The 22,415-nt window shown below is 34.7% G+C and overlaps 1 protein-coding gene across 4 annotated transcripts in view; it reads right to left on the bottom strand.

The window, feature by feature from the left end:
* Positions 1 to 22,415, bottom strand: part of GSK3B (glycogen synthase kinase 3 beta) — a 212,931-nt gene that overhangs the window by 17,662 nt on the left and 172,854 nt on the right. For 3 of the 4 annotated variants that reach the window (XM_039248912.1, XM_039248913.1, XM_039248910.1), the window contains exons 9-11: positions 15,049 to 15,087; positions 12,225 to 12,411; positions 1,208 to 1,306 (exon numbers count right to left, since the gene is read on the bottom strand). In XM_039248912.1, coding sequence (XP_039104843.1) covers positions 1,208 to 1,306; positions 12,225 to 12,411; positions 15,049 to 15,087 — 325 coding nt within the window. The remainder of the gene's footprint in view (positions 1 to 1,207; positions 1,307 to 12,224; positions 12,412 to 15,048; positions 15,088 to 22,415) is intronic. The other variant, XM_039248911.1, reaches the window with a different exon arrangement.

Below are 22,415 nucleotides of genomic sequence, written 5' to 3'. Positions count from 1 at the left end.
AATATTACTCTGAGAGCACTGCCATTCATTTTACGGATTGAGAAAACTAATAAGACATTACTAAAACTAATGAAGTTCAAACGACTTTCTCAAAGCAGCATGTGCTGACAGAACTAGAACTAGAAAAGAAATCTTTCTTTCTAGACTTTTTCTGGAATGAAGGTAGTAGGACATGGACTAAAGTGAAATGTTTCTCATCTTTATTAGCAATGTCCAGTGCTCGCTTTGGCAGCACATATACTAAAATATTAGCAATGTCCTAAAAAATCTTTGCACAGGAACAAACAACTGTGTGTCAGAAAACAGGAGATGAATTATGACCTCACTGCTGAATGCTAAGAACTAATAATGAAAGATTTTATCTCCTCCAGCATCAATGGGTCTGATCAAACTCAGTTCAATGTAACAGAGGATTTAATGAAACAGAGTCAGCTCCTGACATCTGTTTTTTTATAGAGGGATAAAAAAGGGTACCAAATCTTGAGGCCAATTTTGCTATTATATGTCTAACTTCGTTTTAAACAGCATCCAACCATTCTTTGGAGAACCTTTAAATTCATTAGAGAGTTGGATATTTTCAGAATATCTGCAATTCTCACTATATCAGGCCCCATTAGCTGGCTAAGAGACTAGCAGTATACCTGAGCTCTAACCTAGGAGGCCATAAGGGCATTTTTTTTTTAAATAGAAGAGATCTAGTCACTTTTGATCTAAATCTTAGTTAAATGTATTTACACTGCAGTTTTAGCCCTTTCAAATGATTAAATTACACCAATCTAGATTTTATACTTCTTGAAACTTTGCCTCTCGAGTATATAAATATAGTTTACATTCAGAGTGATGGAACTAAAGTAAATTATCTTCAATATTACATTTATACAGATTGTTTTCTGCTACAGGTATCTCATCTGACCTATATTAATCAAGAAATTATACAGAAAGAATGGCTTTTAATATAACAACTAAGATGACAGAATTTAACATTAAAATAAGATATTTACAATTTATATCTAAAGTATTTATGGGGTCCTTTTGTGCTTTTTTGGAAATAAAGCAACATTTTATTCACATTTATTCATTTGGCTGTGCTATGTTTTTGATACCTGGAAGGTATTAAATGTTCACATTATCAAATAAAATAAAATGAAAGCAATCATGTCTTTAAAAAAAAAGAATATGTTTTTATAGAAGAGACTTATGTTCTCACCTGAGGCTGCTGTGGCATTTGTAGGGGTTGAAGCAGCTGCTTGAATCCGAGCATGAGGAGGGATAAGAATGGTAGCTAGAGGTGGATTACTTGACAGTTCTAAAGAGAAGTAAGACACATGTTAGAACCCAGTCTTAACAATGTATGTGAAACTACTTTTATTGGTAACAATAAACATAAAATACTGCATTAAAACACTGGCTTAATAGAAAAAAAGACATGATACACCTACGTCTGAAACTAAATCAATGAACTAGAAATCAATTTATAAAGTCCACAGAAATGTTGTACACATAACTAAGACACTATCTGCTAAAATTAGAATATGTCTGGGAACTAAAGATAGCTTAGGGAACTGTACTGGCTAACGGTATGAGAATAAGCATTTCACTAAGCTGTACTTCTGTCTCTTAATAACTTAAATATACTAGGTTTCCCTATACTGCTCTGACGATATTTGACTACAGGAATTGAGAGTGATGATGTCACAGAAAAGAGACTAGGACTACTGTCTGCGAATGCATGCATGGGCCAAACTATCCAACTGCTAAAAGTTTCATTGCTTTTATTAAAAATAAGAATTTTTTTAAAGTTTATTTATTTTGAGACAAACAGAGAAAGCGCAAGTAGGGGAGAGGAAAAGAGAGAGAATCCCAAACAGGCTCCATGCTGCCAGGGCAGAGCCCAACTTGGGCCTCAAACTCATGAAACTGTGAGATCATGACCTGATACGAAACCAAGTGTTGGCCGCTTAACCGACTGAGCCACCCCTGTGCCCTAAATACCAGAATGTTTTTATTCCAATCTATTTTCCTTTTTAACTCAGTAGGATTGTTACTTTGATTTTAAGTTTGAAATAAGCTTTTTACCTGCACATAGAAGTTTTTGTCAGCTGTATACAGAGTGCCTTTCTTTAAAGAATCAAATTCTATGTATAAGCCTTAAGAAATAATTGAAGATGACACTGGATCTAAGGCTGTACACAGATAGCAAGTAGTGGTAGTGAGCTCTTATATGTAAGTATCTGGTGTTAGCTTTGGTAACGTCTCCTGGTCTGCCAGGAATAACTCTCGTTCATTCTTGTTATCCCAGCATTTATCTAGTGACTGTTGATTTTCATGCTCATAAGTGTTGCAGTTTGAAGGGATAATTACACAACCATGCTAGTTACAGGAAAACATTATTAGAGAATAATTATTATTATTCATTATTCATATGCAGAGGAGCTACTGCATACATTTTGACCAATTTACAGATGTGGCATGTAATTTAAAAAGTTAAACAGTATAATCTTATTTAAAGTAAATTCACATAACATAAAATTAACCATTTCAAGGTGTACAGTTCAGTGGCATTTAGTACATTCACAATGTTGTACAAGCATCACCTCTATCTAGTTTCAAAACACTGTCCTCACTCCTAGGGAAACCATTAGCAGTCCCTCCCCATTCGGCCCTTCCCCCAGCACCTAGCAAGGGAAATCAGGTTTTAATATAGTAGTTTACAAATGTTTTATGTCACAAAGCCCCTGTTAATATGAACTTATTCAAATTGGCTCCTAAATATCTAAATTTTGTACTAAGTTATATACTAAATGATACCAGATTCTGGTAAAAATAAACAAATAAAAAACCCTCAACAAACCTATCCCAAGATTTATGAAAAATGAGTGGCAGCAAAAGCCTAAAACTGAGAGAAGACTATTTATTAATTTTTCCCCTTAAATGAGAAGATGTAAAGCAGCTTCCCTGTATATGAGTATTTCTCATGTCTTCCCTGGAAGCCAGTTGGAAAACCACTGCCCTAATTTTGAAAAGATGCTGTTTTCTCATAATCAGCTTTTAGCTGTTTTGGTTCTGAGGAAATGGAAGATCCTAAGTTGTTTAATTTCAAGTTAGTCCAATTTTAACCCACAATCTTATACCTATATAAGCAAGAGAATCCCAATGACCATGGCTGATGACTGTATGGTTCTAGAAGTAAAAATTAACGTAGGGTGTGGTAATTACTCTTGATTAACCTAAAAGGAAGACTTACCATCTCAATTACAATTAAAATCTGCTAAAACAGAAAGGCTTCTTAAAATCCATCCATCCATCCATCCTCCCATCCACCTATCAATACTGAGCATAGGGGTGCCTGGGTGGCTCAGTCAGTTACGCATCTGACTTCAGCTCAGGTCATGATCTCACGGTCCGTTGAGTTCAAGCCCCAAGTTGGGCTCTCTGCTGACAGCTCAGAGCCTAAAGCCTGCTTCAGATTCTGTGTCTCCCTCTCTCTCTCTGCCCCCCCACCCCGCCAAATAAAATAAAAACATTAAAAAAAATACTGAGCATAAAACTGTGTTAGGTCAGAGAAAAAGATAACCGTCTTTATGAAAAGCAATTGAAAATGGAAGGTCAACTGCACAAATAAGGTAGCAAGAAAGGCATTCAACCTATTCAGAATAGGGTCGCTTTTAAATTAAAAATATCTCTATGAGGAGTGCCTGGGTGGTTTAGTCGGTTAAGCGTCTGACTTTGGCTCAGGTCATGAACTCAGTCTGTGAGTTCGAGACCCACATCGGGCTGTGTGCTGACAGCTCAGAGCCTGGAGCCTGCTTCAGATTCTGTGTCTCCCTCTCGCTCTCTGCCCCTCCCCCACTCATGCTCTCTCTCTCTCAGAAATAAAAATTAAAAAAAAAAACAAAAAACCCTCTATGACTAACTGCCCAACATCTAAAAGAAATCTAAAAAAGGAAAAGATGACCAAAGATTTTAAGATAAGACATTTTGACAAAGCCACTTTGAAGATAATCTTTAAAATGAACTGAGTATCAGCAGTCTGTGATTTTACTTATGGACCACGTTGCCTACTTTCTCCCATTCATTTACTTTTATCAGATCACCTATCTTTCTATGTATCTGTATGTCCAGTTGAAGGGTCATGGTGGTTTTAGGTCACACACACACATGTATAAGGGCTTGAAAAAAGCAACTTCTTTTTCCTTAGGTAGTAGACAGCCATTTGGGTCTAGGGTAGGGAGAGAGGGATAACTGATGAAAGGAAAGGAGAAAAGTGAAGAAAAATAAGGAGACAAGAAAAAGAAGCTGTGAGATCCTTTTGCCACATCCAAAGACAGGGGAGAGTAAGTAAAGTCTACAAAACAACTAAAAGGATTAGATTCTTAATCTAGAGTCAACCAGAGGCCTTTGGGTGGAGAAGATTCCACCCAATTTTTTTGAATTTGACATTCTGAAGGTTAAGGAATTCTAAACCCTTCCAACCTCTAAAACTCACTGTCCTTCTTCTCTACCTTATTTATAGGGATTCCTTGAGGTCTACTGCTTTCCATCTATTAGTTTTCCTCTATTTCAGAGAGATTGTTAATTGTCATAACTTTTGCCTATGTGAAAAAGGAAGCCTCCTTATATTCTTGCTGTAGTCCTGTTCTCTACACTAAAGTCCATTCCTTTTGTGGGAACGGGTTACGGCACTTTTATGGAGCTGGCACAAAATGGTTGTAATGATTTTTTGCTCACAACAATTACTATTCACCCCCAGTCTCCCTGCCTATCCATGACAGAATTAAGGGAACTGAGGCAAAGAATATGGATTCAAATTGCAGTGTGGGCACAAGAATGCAAACTAAGATGGCAGTATAGAGGACAGGTACAGCAAAACAAAAGAACGTTTCAGGATCAGGGAGAGTGCATGTATTCTTTAAGACAGAGAATTAGAAGTATAGAAGAGACTGAAAATAAAAAGCTGAAAAAATAAGTAAATAAGTTAATATCATTTGTTCAATAAAGATTTGTGCTAGGCTTGAGAGTAGGAAGATAATTAAAGGAACAAGCAGGTCCTTAATACTGAAGTGGGGCTAGTCTGAATAAGAGGTAGGAATAAGGTAGACTATGTTATCTCAGAGACATGGTTGAAAACAACATACCAACAGGCTCAGAAGGTTTTAGAAATGTTAACGATGATAAAGGTTTCTTTAACCAACTGCAGATACCATGAAACTATCCATCAAAAAACCACATAGTAGTTTATCAGTATCAAACATCTTTTGATGGTGTATCAATCATTATGTGCTCCATAACCAAACATTGTAGACAATTTAAAGAAAAGCAAAATGAATTTTAAAATAGGTATCAATAAAACCAAGATCAATAAAACCAATAAAAATCATCAACTAAAAAGCTGACTGAATTCATTTAACTAAATTTTGCTGCACTGTTGTTCATAATGTAAATGAAAGAAGAAACATTCCCATGAACAGACAAACTGAATATACCCAAACATACCCTATTACTTGATAAAGCAATCTTTTTAAATATTAAAGCAAAACATAATCTAGTTGACAAAACCTTAAGTATTCCTTAACTTAAAGCTTCCATTCTTCCAAATATGAGTCCCAAATTTAATGATAAATAGATAAGAAACTTTCCTAGGTTTTTTTTTTGGGGGGGGGGGCAGGGGATGTGGGTCAGTGGGTGAGTAGGGTATATATGTGTGTTCTAACAGTGCATAGTGTGAGAGCTGAGGATAAATTTGAGAGAAGCAATCAATGTGTTAACCAGAGGGAAGAAATCAATCCCTTTGTTCAACAGACCTTCTGTAACAGTGATGTAATAAAATACCAGTCATCAGGTAGAGAGGAATCTTCTTCATTAGCTCTGAAGCTCATCCTGCAATCTCCATAAAGGAGTCATTGAAAGAGGCAGACATGCTTTTTCTTCTGCAATTAGTTTGAGGCCTTTGTGTGTATATCAGGCCTCCTATATACATATGAAAATTGCCAGTGGCTGTCTATTATAGATAAAGTGGTATTTCTCTCACAAAAAGGTTTAGATGATTTCACAATAGCATGCTATTTCATCTGTGTACTTTTTATGAGCAAGAATTCAAATGCTGGAATGTGCACCTTGATCACATTCTAATGTTGCTTATATGGATTTTTTTTGGATAAACAAATAACCCTATTATAAATGCTCCTCTCCAAGCAGTGGAGCAAAGTGTCCACAAAATCCCTGACCAAGTTTCTAACTAAATCCTAAAATTAAACAAATAATTAAACTTATTAGAAGGTTAGACAAATTGTAAAATAGTTAGAAGGCTCACTACGGCTTCTTGGTGATATTAATGACATTTAATGCAAGGACTACATAATATCTACACAAATCTATGACTACTTTGCCTTGGAACTGCCTAAGAGGGAGTATCACAATTTATACCAGTCACTCCAAAATGTTTGAATGCGTTTAGTATACTGCATTTATAGTAGTGACATATTTTAGAAACTACTGAGCAAAATGTTAGTATTTTAAAAGATCTGGCGATTAAACCCCCAACCTGTGCTATGCCCTCAGGGGACAATGCTTGCTAAAATAACTTTACTTGGTAAAATTTCATATAAATTAGGTAGAAAATTTGGTATTGGGCATGCATGGTGGGATTAACTGGAGACTCACATTTAAACATACAAAAGTAATTTATTTCCCAATATATTCCAGCCTGGAATAGGCAAGGAATTGGTGAATAAAGAAAATATTGATCCCTGTTGGAATTTCCTGATTCCACTTCCTAAGGTCTGATTCAGTTATGTCCAACCTTTGACATCCAATGACCGAAGAAAAGAGGGTGTGCCAAAAGTCTGTCCAGGTTTCCAACATCTAGATGAAGATAGTATCACTCAGGGGGTCCCAGGGCATTGAAGCTCCAGTGCCAGAAAAATAAGATGTCTGATAATCTGACTTATGGATCCAGGAGGTCAAAAGGATCTCCAAGTTTTCTGTCCCTTATCTGTTTATTCCTCCTCTTCCTCCTCTAGCTGACCACAGAAATACTTGTTTTAATTACAAGTGTTACTAATGATCATTTATAGCCAGTTACTTGTGGCACAATAACAAACATCAAATTGCAGTTAGCTTTGTTGTTAAGCTTTACTTTAATACAATCCTGTATTTTACTTGTGTTTAATCTTCATAGTTCTTTTCAGATGGCAGGTTTTAAAACAGCACTAAGAGCAACTAGAAGGCACATGAGAAATGTCCAATAAATATCAGTTACATGAATACTCTGTGTCACTCAAACACTCACTGAGCACCTACTACATGCAGATTAGGGGTTATCTTTATTTCACTTGGGGGGATTAGTACAGACATCACTGAAAATGTATGAGGCTGGAGGAGGGCTTTATTCTGCCTACACTAGAACCTCACTAACAGCCTCCCACCTTAGTGTTTCCTATCTGTAAACCCTCCCTAGCTATACAACCAACTGGGGGATTGATTCTCCTTTTTCAAGTTCTTATATTATCCAGTTTTATTCTGGTTGTTCATTTAATGCTCTTAATACATGCTTTAAAGTTGCATCTGCACAACAGTTACATCTTTGCCTTGGTAATAAACAAGATCATCATTTGGAAACACTGGTCCAAAATCAGAATATAGAGGATCAAATAGAACAACATCAAATAATGCTTCTTCCCTGGGCAGAGACACTCTTTGAGTGCAATAGTGATCTAGAAGGAAAGGGAGAAAATACTACTGGTGATGACAGCCCAGTTTCAGAATGGCTGTTAAGATAGGGCATTTTAAGGCTTAGAAAAGAAGGGTCATCTCTCAAAATGACGGCATTCTCAATTTAATACATTTAGTTTTATGGAAAATGATTTCAAGGACATATTTACAGAATTCATGTGAATAGATACAAAGTCTCCTGCATATGCTTTTCATTAATATGCACATTACGGAGTCATAGTGCTGTAGAAATGGTCCCATACTCTATATATACCACATCCAAACACACACACACTCTTTAAATCCTTAAGGACATATGTATATTCAGACGTATAAACAGCCTTCATTACAGCTGACATTCCGGGCAAATATAACAATTCGAAATACCAAAAATAAAACAATCTTCACTTCAGACATGTAAAAATAAAATTTGAACTAAATTATTTATTCTTCTTCAAGTTGAGCCTTTCTTTACTTTACAAGGCATGTGTCAAAGCTGAAGTTAAAGACTTTGGAGGCTTCTAAGGACGTTAAAGTTAGCTGACTCTATTAGTTTAAAATATGAAAACTGTCCATTCACAAAGTCCAATATTGGACATTTTGCCTTATGAATGTTATTAGAGAATAGGTAAATAGCATTTACTAGGCTGAGATTCATTATATTGCAATAATCTTAGGACCACAATGCACAATGAAATACCACTTCATATCCGCTAAGATGGCTATTTAAAAAAAAAAAAAGAAGAAGAAGAAGAAGAGGAGGAACATAAGTATTGGGGAGGATGTAGAGAAACTGGAACTGTTGTACACTGCTGGTGGGAATATAAAACATGCAAACCACCATGGAAAATAGTTTGGCAGTTCCTCAAAAAGCTAAATATAATATTACCACATGACTCAGCATACCCAAAAGAATTAAATACAACTATTCAAATAAATACCTGTACAAATGGTCAAACTGCCACTTTTCGTAATAGCTAGAAGGTAGAAACAAGCCATGATACCCACCAAGAGATGATGGATAAACAAAATGTGGTGTATCCATACACCATGTTTGGTCCCCCTGAAAGTCATACGCTGAAGCCCTACTCCCCAGTTAATAGTTTTTGGAAATGGAGCCTTTGAGAGGTAATTAGGTCATGAGGGCAAAACCCCCATGAATGGGATTAGTGGCCCTATAAGAAGAGACGCAAGAGAGGTAATCTTTTCCTACCATATGAGGATACAGTAAGAAGGTAGCCATCTGCAAATCACGAACTATGCTGTCATTGGACACCAAATAGACTAGCACCTTGATCCTGAATTTCCCAGCCTCCAGAACTCTGAGAAATAAATGTTTGCTGTTTAAGCCCCACAGTCTCTGGCGTTTTGTTATAGCAGCCTGCAATGATTAAGGCATACTACAGTGGAATATTCTTCAGCCATAAAAAGGAATAAAATACCAATACATGCTACAACATGGATGAACTTTGAAAAAATTATTTTTGGCGAAAGAAGCCATATACAAAAGGTAATATAATGTATTATTCCATTTATATAACATATCCCACATAGTGAGGTCCAGAAGCAGGAAGCACATTGGTGCACCAGGAATTGGGGGATTTGTAAATGGGGACTAACCACTTAATAGGTATGGAGTCTTCTCTAGGAGCAATGAAAATGTTTTAGAACTTGATCAAGGTGGTAGCTGCATAACACTGTGAAAATACTAAACGCCACTGAACTGTTTACTTTAAAATGGCTAATGTTATACGAATTTTACCTGTTTTCAAAAAATCTTAGGATTCCAGAGAATAAATTTAGCTGTTTTAAAATTTTATTTTTTTAGTAGTAATGAATAATTATTAGTGACTGAAGTATCAAATTTAATTACTTCAAAAGTGGTATATATGAACAATGAAACTGAATCCTGGATTTTTAAATCTGATTAAATAAAATGTTCAAGTTATCTCAGTTTTGATCAACACATACAGGTGTATTAAAGAATTTATACCAACTATGTCTGAATATAGGGAGAATTATTCTCCAAAATGTATCCATCATAAATATCATGTGTGTTTGGGGTTCTACCAAATTGCTTACTTGACAAAAGGCTTCCTTAATTCAAGTATTTGAGAAACAAAGTACTCTTTGGAGAAGATACTTCATGTGAATAAAACCACAATCAATGCTTGTTTGGGAAACTAAGTTCACCTGACAAAAGTGGTTAAAAAAAAAAGAGAGAGAGAGACAAATAAAGTTAATATTAACATAGTAGTTTCTGATGCCAAGATTCCACAGTTACAAATGCTGGATGTCACTGTATACAGAGCCTTTTAGAGACCACTTTAAAAAAGTAACCCAGCAGATAGTTATATGTGCAGATAATTAACAGATACCTACAGTACAAAAAAAAAACCCTTATGAAATTTGATACTTGTAGAATTTCCAGTGGTGGCCTGATAGAGATTCAAAAAGTGCTTCATATCAAAAAATTTAGGTGATTTAACCTAAAAATCTATAAGATAGTTCAAAAAGTAGCTCTACTGAAGACAAAGGCACAGATATAAAAGATGCATTTATAAAAAGTATTAATAAAATTGTTTTATGAAACGAGGTAAAAAAGTAAAATTCTCAAATATTAATTTTGTATAATGCATAATTTTAAATACTTTTGAGTTAATCAAAAGAAATCCTTTTGTGATCTTAATGAGAAAACAGAGTGTCACTTTATGTTCAAAGATTATCAGTATATGGATGCATTAGAGAAAAGACTGAAAAGAACTATACAATAAAATGTTAACAGTGCTTAATTTGAAAGCTGAGAGTAATTATTTCAGGATTGTGATTTTAATTTTCTCTATATTACCTTTGAATTTTCAACATTTTCCTCAACCTACATGTAATACTCTTGATTAAGACAAAGCAGTAAGAACTGACAATAATAAAGTTTACTTGGAATCATAGTTTAAGTGACATGGAATCACAGAACCTTTGCTCCAGAGAGGCCAGGAGTCTCCCAGTCTAACCTACCACCAAACTGGAGTAAAATCTGCCTAAAACATTTGACACTATCCAGCTTTTTCCTCACACTGAGATCGGTATTTTGAAAAAGGCTTGTTCCACTGTTTAACAACTGAAAACTTCCCTGATTCATCAATAATTTTATTTATTAATCTCTATCTATGCCAGGGGCTGAGGTCTGTATAATAAACTCAAATATGTACTGTTCTCTAATTTTCTGCTACCTACTATTTTCAATTTCATAATGTGGAGAAAGAATATAGGTTAACACCTTTCTTTAGAAGACAATATATGAGGTATTCCTTAAGTTTTCACTTTTCCAGGATCTACTATCAATTCTGTTCCTTGGTACACCCTACCAACCTTTCATTAACATCTTCTTAAAATGGTATAGCCAGGACATAAAACAACATTCCAAATGACTTCTAATCAACCCTAAAAAATCAGAATTAATCTTAGGAAATCTGAACATTTTTCCTTTACTTTTATGAATGCAGTTTAAAGCTATATCAGCACTGCTAGTAGTTACATGTTATTGACCACTTAAGATTATAATCAATGGAATCATCCAAGTCCATTTTACTAACTCAGGTCTTCCAAATCTACTGCTTAAGCAATGTATTTCTCCACTTCCAAGTTTAAATATGGGGGAGAGGTAGAGGAATTCATCCTAGAATAAAGGAAATATATATTTCCTGGTCACAGAAAGCGCTTCATCTCCCTTGTATATTTTTAGCTAGACTAAACTAATAATCAATCAACTGAATATTTATTGTTGTTTTATCTATAGGAAATTGTACACTTTTAATGTTCAGTTTATGAAGAAAATCACAGCATCAAATGCAGTGTAGTTGATTAAATGAATCACTTAGGGTCTTAATCAGAGAGAAAAGAAAAGTGAACACAGAAGTGATTAAGAAATAATGACTTTCTCTAGATCTTCTAGAAACCACCGATTCACAAACTGTTTTCTTCTCAATGTTCTCTCAGCAGCAATACTGCCAAGCCCCAGAAGGGATAAGAATTTCTCTACCTACATCCTTTATATAAGTTCTAAGAAAGAGTTATAGAATTCCAGTTTTCCCTGTTTATAGGATACCTGACTTTATACAATTACAGCCACCAATTTATTTCCAGGTTAAAAAAACTTGATATAAATCCTTGAGAAGCAAGAAAATACTAACATTCTAAGTTTCAAATACAAATCTGAGAGTTAAATTGTACATTAGTATTATTAGTGAAATCTCTATAACTTCTCACGTGCCAAGGTTTAGTATAATCTGCCAAAAATGAGAGCAGCTATGTCGACTGGAAAAATCTTATCTGCCACTACTTTGTTCAAACCATACAAGTTGTGGCCTAGTAGATGGTTAGAAAAGATGCTTCCTACCTGCATAAGTACTTAATGTGCTTGTTTTTGTCCTCCACAGATTTTAATTAACAGAATGTCACTTCACACACATACGTAGTTTTCTCAGAAATGGTAAAAAGAGCTGAGTGTTTGGAATTACCTTGAGTGGTGAAGTTGAAGAGTGCAGGTGTGTCTCGCCCATTTGGTAGTTTGACATTTGGGTCCCTTAGTTCATCAAAAAATGAATGTGCACAAGCTTCCAGTGGTGTCAATCGGGCAGTTGGTGTATACTCCAGCAGACGGCTACACAGTGCGATCGCCTCTGGCGGAGTCCGGGGTCGGAAGACCTACAGTACAAAAAAGGGGAAGAACAATTAATGCTTTAGTGTAAAAATCTTAGCAAATTATCCTGTGAGTACTGAGTTAATTCTCACCACGTACAACAACATGGTTGCATTTGTGAAAGGAACCTTCTAGAATGGAAAGAGTTAACTGCATATAATTCACCATACTGGGGTGAACTGCTAATTAAAAACTATATGAGAAAAGCTCAGAGAAAAAACTAGGGGAAATAGGGGAAAAATCTATAGTACAATTAAATATGTACACAAAATATAGGCACAAGAGAAAGACTGGGTTCTGGAAGCAAGCACACCTAGAAGAACATAAAATTAAAAAAAAAATATTTGACTACTGTGGCAGTGAAATAAAAAGTTGTCTCTTTTGTGTGATTTTTAGCAGAATAATTTTCAGAATAATTGACAGCCCTACTCAAATTTGTAATCAAGATCTTTTAAAAGAGAAAAGCTATTTACTTTAGGTCTACAAATGCCAGTGACTTGGTATTATCTCTTTAATAAAAAAGAGCCTATCTTATTTGAAAAAAATTCTTAAATACCCAGAATTTGCAAAATGTCCAGGACTTTTCTCAAGGAGTAGCTCTTATCACAAACATGGCCAGATTACCCTCATTTGAATGAATATTCTATAGTTTTAATTAGGGAGAGAGAAATGTACTTTTCATTAAGAGCCATTAACTCACAGAAAAAGTCAAATTACTGAAGCAAAATGCATATAAACTAGTTTGCTTAAAAGAAACAGAAAGCCTTCTACACATCTATGTCTTGAAACTCTTAATACATAAAACTCTGAAAATAACTTCTGTATTATGGACAGTTGAAGAATAAAAACAGAAAGAAGAAAAACAAATAAACATGAACAGATGAACAGAAAGCCTTTGAAACTAAAGAAAAATGAAACGTATACCCCTTGATAGGAAGAACACAGGATAACAGAAGGTATGGTAGTAGCAGAGGACAGACACATAAAGAGAGGCAGAGAAGTCTAAATGGAAGGAACAGTGGGGGAAGGACATGCAGATTGTGATGACGCATGGAGGAGCCTGGGGTGAGGTTTCCTGAGAAGAGTGGCTCATGTAACATCTGACTGTTCACTTACACTGGAGGTAGGAGAACTAGTTACTACTACAGAGCTCATTACTTTTCAAGAAACTATAAGAGTACTTTCTACAGTGAAAAACTTTTTTTCTTTTGTTTTTATACACAATTTAATGCTAATAAAGATATTTTCCATGGAAACTGAGATATTGGCTTGAGTAGGATCGTAGGAACTCATTTCAGAACATTGAAGGCCTTAATTATTCATTTGACCATATTAGAAAACCCTCTGTAAGGCTAAAAACTGCTTTATCTTTATTCTTTAGAGTGATATGAGTTGCCTCAGTCAAGGAAATCTTAAAACCATTGTACTATTTGAAATGTTTAAAACTTCCATTATTCTCAGTAATTTTTCCCTTTCTTGCTTTCTAGCCAGGTCCTGATATAATCAAACTCAGAATGTAAAATAATCAGTGGGAAAACTCAGAAAATCTTTCATAAAAGCATCAACCATTACTGACAAATTTTATCCCTGAGGGCTGTCTGCATTTACTTCACAGTATATGGATTTATTTTGCTAGCTAGTCTAAGGAAAAATGCTTTTGCACCAATATGGCAGCATGTAAGGAGAATTAAAAGCACCACTAAAAGTAGAAATAAGTATTTCCTGCAGACATTCAAATGTAGGGTAGCTGGACAATGAGTGTATTTTAAACGAAAAATTTCATGTTACATTAATGAAGATTTTGTGTTAAAGTTATTAATAAACTAGTAATGTAACCTCATCTCCGATTATTTTAAAAAAAGAAAAGTCATCCATATCCTTTTAGTATCTTACTGGCTACAAGTAACCATCCATGTTTGTACTAAGACACATATTAGCTTATTTTGCCAGGGAATCCTAACTCATGAAATCAGAGTTAAAAACAATAAAGAACTCATTCTAAGCGCTTACATTAAAATCAAGATTTAAGCTGCCTTTAAAAAAGTATCCATTTTTTTAACCCTTTGAGAGATTCCTGATAAGAAAAGCATTGGTTTAGTATTCTATGGATAAATGTTAAGTGGGAAATTATGTTTCCCAAAGTTCAGATTTGTCACCATAATATAGGGTGTGGTAGCATACAACTTCAAAAAATTAGAGGCCAAACTAGAAAATAGCTCTTGTGAATTGTTTTTGTGTCTATAGAAAAGGAAACCATAACTACTGAAATCTGGCTTCTAATAACAAAGCTTCTGCTGCTGTTTCATTCCCTACTCATTTAAATTGTTCAACATTCAGAACCTTTATTTCTGTGGATCTTTGTTCATATTTATTCTTGTAAAAGTAATTTTTAAATCCCATAAGTCCTAAACTTTAGTCTGGATGTCAATAAATCACTCAGGAGACTGGAAACCTAAATATACGGTAAGCAAAACCTATACTGCCACACAGTGAATGAAGAAGAAATCACAGCTAGCTACCTATGCTGTTTTTACTATTACATTTCCAGAATGAATAACAGTTTTGCCTTTCTCAAAAAAAGTTTTCCCCCTAGTTTTATAGACCTGCCCTGAAATTTTGGGAAAAAAAAATTAAGTACATACCCGCACTCCTGAGGTGAAATGTCCTGTTCCTGACGAATCCTAAAGATGATAATGCAGTGAAATAATCCAAACAGGGGAAGTCAATCCAAAAGAGAATAGTCCAGCAAGGAAAAATATATCCAGTGTTATAAGAAATCCATGGTGTTGGGGGGGGACATAGAAAATGTTTATACAGTTATAAACTTTAAACATCAGTCTCCACAGTAGCAAGTCCAAGTTTAAAAAATTATTTCACCACAGTGTATGCAAAAAAATTTTTGATTGCGCAATGGTGAGGCAAAATAAACATTTTAATTTTAATTTATTATGTTCCAATGCCAGTGCGTTTATTAAAAAAATACAAAACCAAAAAAAGTTAAAATCAAAATGAAATCTAGAAGTAAACTTCCCAAAGTAAAGTGTTTGGTCTTCTACGACCTGGATTCATCATCCATTGACATGACTGGGAGGGGGCATATTAGCCTGCTTTTAAAGATATCAGTTCCCAATATGCTAATTTTTATCTATTAATATATTCCAGTTAGACAGTATAAACATTTTTTTGCTTAATTATTAGTGATGGAGGAAAGTAATAAATATATTTAATTTATATTACTATAGATTTCAAGCCAGATATTTTCAATTTGTGTGAGCTAAGAAGGATCAGGCCACCGCGGATTATTCTCCATTTTGGATTGACTTCCCTGCTAAAAGATATTTGCTGACATTCTCATTATTTTAGGATTCTTCAGGAAATTGACATATCACCTCAGGAGTGCGGGTATAAACTTACTTTTTCTATTGTGGGCTTTGCCCCCTCATACCCTTGCACCCATTACTTAGTAAAAATAAATATAGAACATTCTTTCCTCTTTGGAAAAACTCACTGAAAAAAAATGCTACATCTTTGAGCACTACAAATTCAACACAGTTCCATGTGCAAATATGCCCAATTCACCCACCAAAAGCTAAACAAAAAAATATATACAATAAACAATACAACTAAGGGACAGTCACAGTTATAGGTGACATGCAGAGTAATGTACACCAACACCTAGGCACAACGGAGCCAAATATGCACGGGAGGTAGTAGGATCTATTATGTCTAGGTATTGAGAACAAAAAATGGCAGAACTCACCAGTAGCTGTGAATTCCCTTGGCTATTCTAAGAGAATTTAACATTCTTTTAGGATAGTTTCCAGTGGGGGAATTAATATTTTGCAAAAATAAATAATCCGCGGATTACTTTTAGTCTGCAGACTAAAATTTAGTACACGGATTAAAATCCGGCCCATCAGAATAAAAATCTCTCATGAACTAAAACACAATCAGGTGGACAAAGATAGAAAGCAAGACTAAAAAAACTGAGAGCACAAAGTAAGACTCAACTGGGCCAACTAACGATTAGTGCGCAGACTAAATATGGCCAGCCAAATATGTTAGCAAGGCCATGAAGAGCCCAAAACACCCCCTGTAAAAACTAAAAACAAAAGTAAATAAATAAAACAAAACAGAACAAAGCAAAAAATAAATAAATAAACAAAAGAAAGAAAACAGAAAGGAAAAATTGAAAATAACTAAAACACTGACATGAACTTTTAAGTGATTCAAATACTACCTCACCTGTGCAGCAACTCATTTTCTTAAATTGAAACAAACTCTCACCACAAATACTAGTCCATAGAAGAAACTAACAGAAAAAATTCATTTTTTCAAAAAGAAAGTCTCTATGGTATTGAACAAATGCAAATGAGTCCTTAAATGAAGAATCATTCAAAATAAATTTGCATTTGGATAACTCAAAAATGACAGAGGCAATTTTCTCCTTATGTGCCCTAGATATAAACTTTTGCCATCAAATACCAAATTTCAACCTAGAGCTAACTGTTATGACTGAATCTTAAGCCTTTTAAAATTACCATTTATAAACAGTCATATATACAATATCAAGGCCTTTGGTTGATTGTCATAGCATCAGCTCTCAGCAATTCTACTATATTAAACAGCCAACCAGAGCAATGTAAAAATGCCTACGGCAAAGATAATTAATCTAAGTAGAACACAGAATAAGTACTGTGCCTGTTCCGAACAGCTATTCTTTCCTAGATTTCATTGTGATAAATGTACAATACAGATACTGTTCTCTGGTTATACACAAAATACACAAGCACCCAATGTTAAAGACTGATAAGCCATGAACACTCCTGAAGAGCAACCCCAATACTGGCTCTCAAGCAGTCTATTAATCATCGAAAATTAACTGCAATTTGTAAATCTAAATATAGGATTAAAAGTGAGCCGATGCCATGGATTTGTTGAAGAGTTATGCTAATGAACCAGGTTAGGCAGCTATAAAAAGAACTTAAGTCTACTAAAGAGTTCATATGTAGTACATCATTCATAAGAAGCACAAACATCCTTTCCTTAGCCACAACAGAGCCAGCATTCAATAAATTTCATCTGTTCTAATTGAAAGACCTATTGAGTTTTTTTGAACTCTATTACAATAAGAAATATTATATGTGTTGACATCAGCATTTAACTATGGAATGTAATTTCTCCCTCAAACATCATTCACTGATAAAACAGTACTGCAGGCTTACCCAGAAGTATGATTTACCAAATGTCCACTTACTCAGTTGTTCACAAAACAGTTACTCTAGTCAGACTGACCTTCCTAGGAATATTTTCTTTTTATCCATACTTCCTTATCTTAAAGGACAGTCCCCTAAGCTACAACAATTCCTGACCTTACCAACATCTAACCATATCTAAATTCTCTTTCAAAAGCCCACCCCACCTTGTTCTATCACCTTTAAGAAGCCTTCCTTTTTTTCCTTTACCGCCCTCACTGGAGATCTGCCTTATACCTAAACAGCATGTGAAACACCTCTGAGCACCTACAGCACACAATCAAGTATATGGTTATATATTATTCAACATTTGCTTCAAATGAGTCATTTATATCACCTGTAAGCTTTTTAAAAACAAGGGCTATATATTTTACTTCTTTTTCATCCTTTATGGTATCTAGCCCAGTGCTGGGTACATGGGAGATAGCAGTTTTAAGGAACAAATGGTATATATATTAAAAGTAGATTTTTGCTTTCTTTTTTAATCCACCTCCAACCCTATCCCTCTGCTCCCCACAAGAGATCTCGAAACTTATGCCTTAGTATTCTTTCTTGTTCATATTATTCATCTTACATGAATTAGCCACTCTAGTGGCTAGATTTTAAAGTGCATAGTTTTCAGCAAAGAAATGGGAGCATAGCCAGTGTAACTAGAAAAGTGAGGCAGTCTACTCACATGGGCAAATAAATATAAGAGAAGGAAAAGTGATTATTCTAGCACTAATAAAGATGTGGGTAGAAAATTCAGTAGAAAACAGTGTATTTATGACACAAATGATAATGGATTAGTAGAATGTTCAGGGCAGATGTTAAGCAATAATAGAAAACTAAATTACCTACGCAACAGAACAAAACACACAGGTGCAATCTTAGGAACCAGTAGAAATCCCACCATAGTCTTATGCTTTCTGGAATACATGTGAGCAAAACCAGAAAAGGTTGATAAGCTTACCTGCAAAAAAGAAGTCTGACAACAATTTTTGTTTTGTGCTCTCTTGACCCCTCTGGAGGCATTTTTAAAAAACTATAAATGTGCTAAACTATAGCTGAAACAGCTAAGTTTACCAAGTGAAAAATCTTGTACTGAAAGGCTCAGAAAAAAAGGTAAAATTATAAAGTCTTAAAAAAAGTACAGTAGGAAAAAAAAAGTATAGTATGAACCCAATTTTCTGCTTACTTATAGCTAGTTCTAAACAGTACTACATTTATTCATTTTCAAGTATGTGGACAGTGTTCTAAGAAATTGAGTATGTAAGGACTGACTTGTAGATACTGCTTTCTGCTATACTTAACCAATAATCTATGGCCCCCTATGTCCTATAGATACTTAACTATTAAATAAACTTACCATATTCCAAAGAACCTGTCAACAAACATTTTGAAGTAACTGATATCCATCTTATTATTACCACTATGAAAAAGAAATTAGGAACTGCTATAATACATATGGTATAACTTGAAAGGTACTATAAGCATTATACAGTGGGAATTAATATTGGAGAGCTCAGAAAATTAGAAAATCTTTCATGCAAAAAGTAAGATTTGAGTCTTGAGAAAAGGTTAAGATGTGGTAAGCAGAGAAGATCATCCTAAGTGTGAAAAGAAGACGCTAATGGAAGAGAAACATAAATTGCTTCTCTGCGGAACAAATCAAGGTTAGAAAGGTCAGGAACATGACAAGAATAAACCTCTTGGTTTTCTGGAAAGAAACGATAGAAACAATAAGGAACAGAATGACTGTATAATCTATTATCCAAAATGGGACACTTTTGAGAAGGGGCATACAATTAATAATTGCACTAGAAAGCGTGAAGTAGGACATAATGATCACCCTTGTCCTTATCTGTATGTCATATTTTCCTAAAAGCAATGAGTAATGAGACAAGATTTCTAAACAGGAGTGACAGTATTACATGTACTTTTAAAACTTTGAGAGCAATGAGGATTCTAAAGGATGTGAAACTGGGGTGCCTGGGGGGCTCAGTCAGTTAAGTGTCTGACTCTTGATTTCAGCTCAAGACCTGACATCATGGTTTGTGAGACCAAGCCCTGCATAATCAAGCCCTGTGTTGGCCTCCACGCTGACAGTGCAGAGCCTGCTTGGGATTCTCTCTCTCCCTCTCTCTGCCCCACCCTCGCCTGAAGCATGTATACTCTCTCAAAATAAACAAACATTAAAAGGAAAGGAAAAAAAAGGATGTGAAACTGAAGGAGGGAAATTGGTTAGGAGGCTGTTTTAACAATCCTATCACATGATGATGGCCTAAACTAAATTCAGGGCAATGGAGACAGAAAGGACAAATCATAGAACTATAGTGGAGGCAGGATCTTTATATTACTTTAGAACTAAAATAAAATAATCCTTTATATGCGTATTACTATTTTCCAAAAAATCCTAGAAATGACAATAGCTAATTGCTATCTTACAAAAGAAAAAACTTGAGGCACAAAGAGTAGGAGTGGTGTTCAAACTAGATCCTCATTACATACCTAGCTATCATTTAACCATACCTCCGTATACTAAGTGCAGAATTTAAGCTTCCTCTCTTCTGCCAACCAATTTCTATATTTAATTTTCAAACTTTCTTTGCATCACTTGTTTTCCTTTCCATCTGGCTTTTTATTCTTTGAAGTCTACAGTATACAGCAATGCAGGAGGTTTTTATCCTCATCCTCACTCAGTAATGGTCCCTGTTTCAAAACATTGGCATTTCCTTTCCTACTTAAACCTTTATCAATGAATTAGATTGGTCTGGCTATTAAGTAATAGTCAAAGGCAACTTACTGGATTTTTAAATTCTCAAGATTCCTGCCATAAACCGTACTAGGAACATCTCACTCTTTAGTTCTTCTTTTTGCTATCTTTTCTACACATCTAAATTCCTGCATTTCAATGTTTGCATAAAAGGCATTTTCTTTCTTGATCTTTCTACTTTTTTGAACACATGAGCTTTCAGTATTTGGGGATACAGCTGTACTACATATACTGCAGCACAAAAAAGCAGGGTTCACATGCCCACAGATTTAGGAAATGGGCCTAATACAGGTTTTATCAGGAGACCAAAATAAATGCAAAGAAGCTTTTGTTTCTAGACTGTGTTACCTGCGCTCAAAGGGCAAGAAGCTCTTCTTTTTAGAGAACAACATTATGCATTTCTTAAAAATTAACTTCACTCTCAGCCTAGCATCATAGAATACTTCTCAGACTGGTGTTTACTATCATAACAGAGAACACAGGGCACTGACTTCCTTTCAGGAATTTAAAATTTTGTATTTTCATTTTGGTAATAACCTATTTTAAAAATCAATGTAAACATATTTTGGATCATCAAGATTCATTCAGGTGACAGAGCAGTGCCATGGAATTTCTGTGTCTGAGGTTGTTTTTGTGTTTATAATCACAGTAACATCAACCTAGTTGTGTGCACTAGTGAGAAATTAACATATGTGTACTTATTACATAATAAATGCATTTGTACCCAAGTGAAAATCAAATTATGCCAAGGCACACTGTATGAATGAAGAGTTCACAGTAGTTTAAACACACAAAATAGGTAGGAGAACTGAGTCATCATTCTACACATGGTATAGGAATGGAAGCCTAAACAAAACACATAAAAGGGCTTTATACAGATTGTTCAAGTTTGAAGAGCATTACTGTAAGAAATAAAACATGAGGAGTCTACTTAAGTAGAGGAAGATGTAAAGCATACATACTGACCACAAATCTTATGCTGGCTACATTTTAATTACAATCAACCATTCTTCACATTCCGTCTTGGCTAATACTTGAAAAGATATATCGAGGGGAAAAAATGAAGAATATGACACATACTAATACCGGTAGCAGTCTTGATAAACAAACAAACAAACAAAAGAGGATAGGGAATATTTAATGACCTCAATTTCAGCATTATGTTGGTTAGATACTCTATATTAAGGGTAGCAGGTGAGGAATACTTAAGATTATATTAAAAAGAACTTTATTTTTCTTTCTTTACAAATATGACATGCTTATTAATGAAAGTGTGGAAATGCAGAACAAAGAAAATAAAATCACCTACACTCATCTCCCTCAAACTAACATTATTAACATTTTGGAGTATTTCCCTGTATTTACTCAATATACAGAAGTCTATTTTTTGTTTTTCTTTAACATAGTTGAAATCATAGTACGCTACAAATCACTTACATTTTAACTTCTAAAACTTCACTGGATTCAAACTACAACTCAACCTTTAAATCCCAAAAGGCCACGTAGGATTCTGAGTTTAGAGCCAGTTGAGAGACCGTTAAGTATCTTTTGACCCAGGTTCAAAATAAACTTTAAGTGTAAAGACCAAAGAATGGTTATCTCAGAATTATTTAGTGTTTATTATAAATTTTAAAAGGTGTTGTGGAGAAGGCAACATCATGGCCAGTAAAAGCTAACCTCTAATTCTGGCAAAAATACCAAGATCTCTGATTCTAAACAAGTAATTAGTGACAAGAGGATCTTCTGCAGTGAAGAGAGATAATAAGATTCCAAGAACTTGAAGGAAAGTAACTAGAGTCATAATATAATTTATAGGAAGAAACATACTTTGAATCTGGGAATATAAATTATTTCATCTATACCCTTAAATTATTTCACCTCTTATCACAGAAGATCTATAACCAACTAAATGAACCTATCAATGCTCAAAACAAACTTATATCTACATTTTTAAGTATGGAAAAATCTCTGCTTGAACTTTAAAAGAACTGAACATTTC

Source organism: Hyaena hyaena, unplaced genomic scaffold (genome assembly GCF_003009895.1).
Source record: "Hyaena hyaena isolate Hyena2069 unplaced genomic scaffold, ASM300989v1 scaffold_321, whole genome shotgun sequence".
NCBI classification, from domain to species: domain Eukaryota; kingdom Metazoa; phylum Chordata; class Mammalia; order Carnivora; family Hyaenidae; genus Hyaena; species Hyaena hyaena.
The sequence above is the reverse complement of the archived record's forward strand: the minus strand, read 5'-3'. Positions and strand labels throughout refer to the sequence as shown.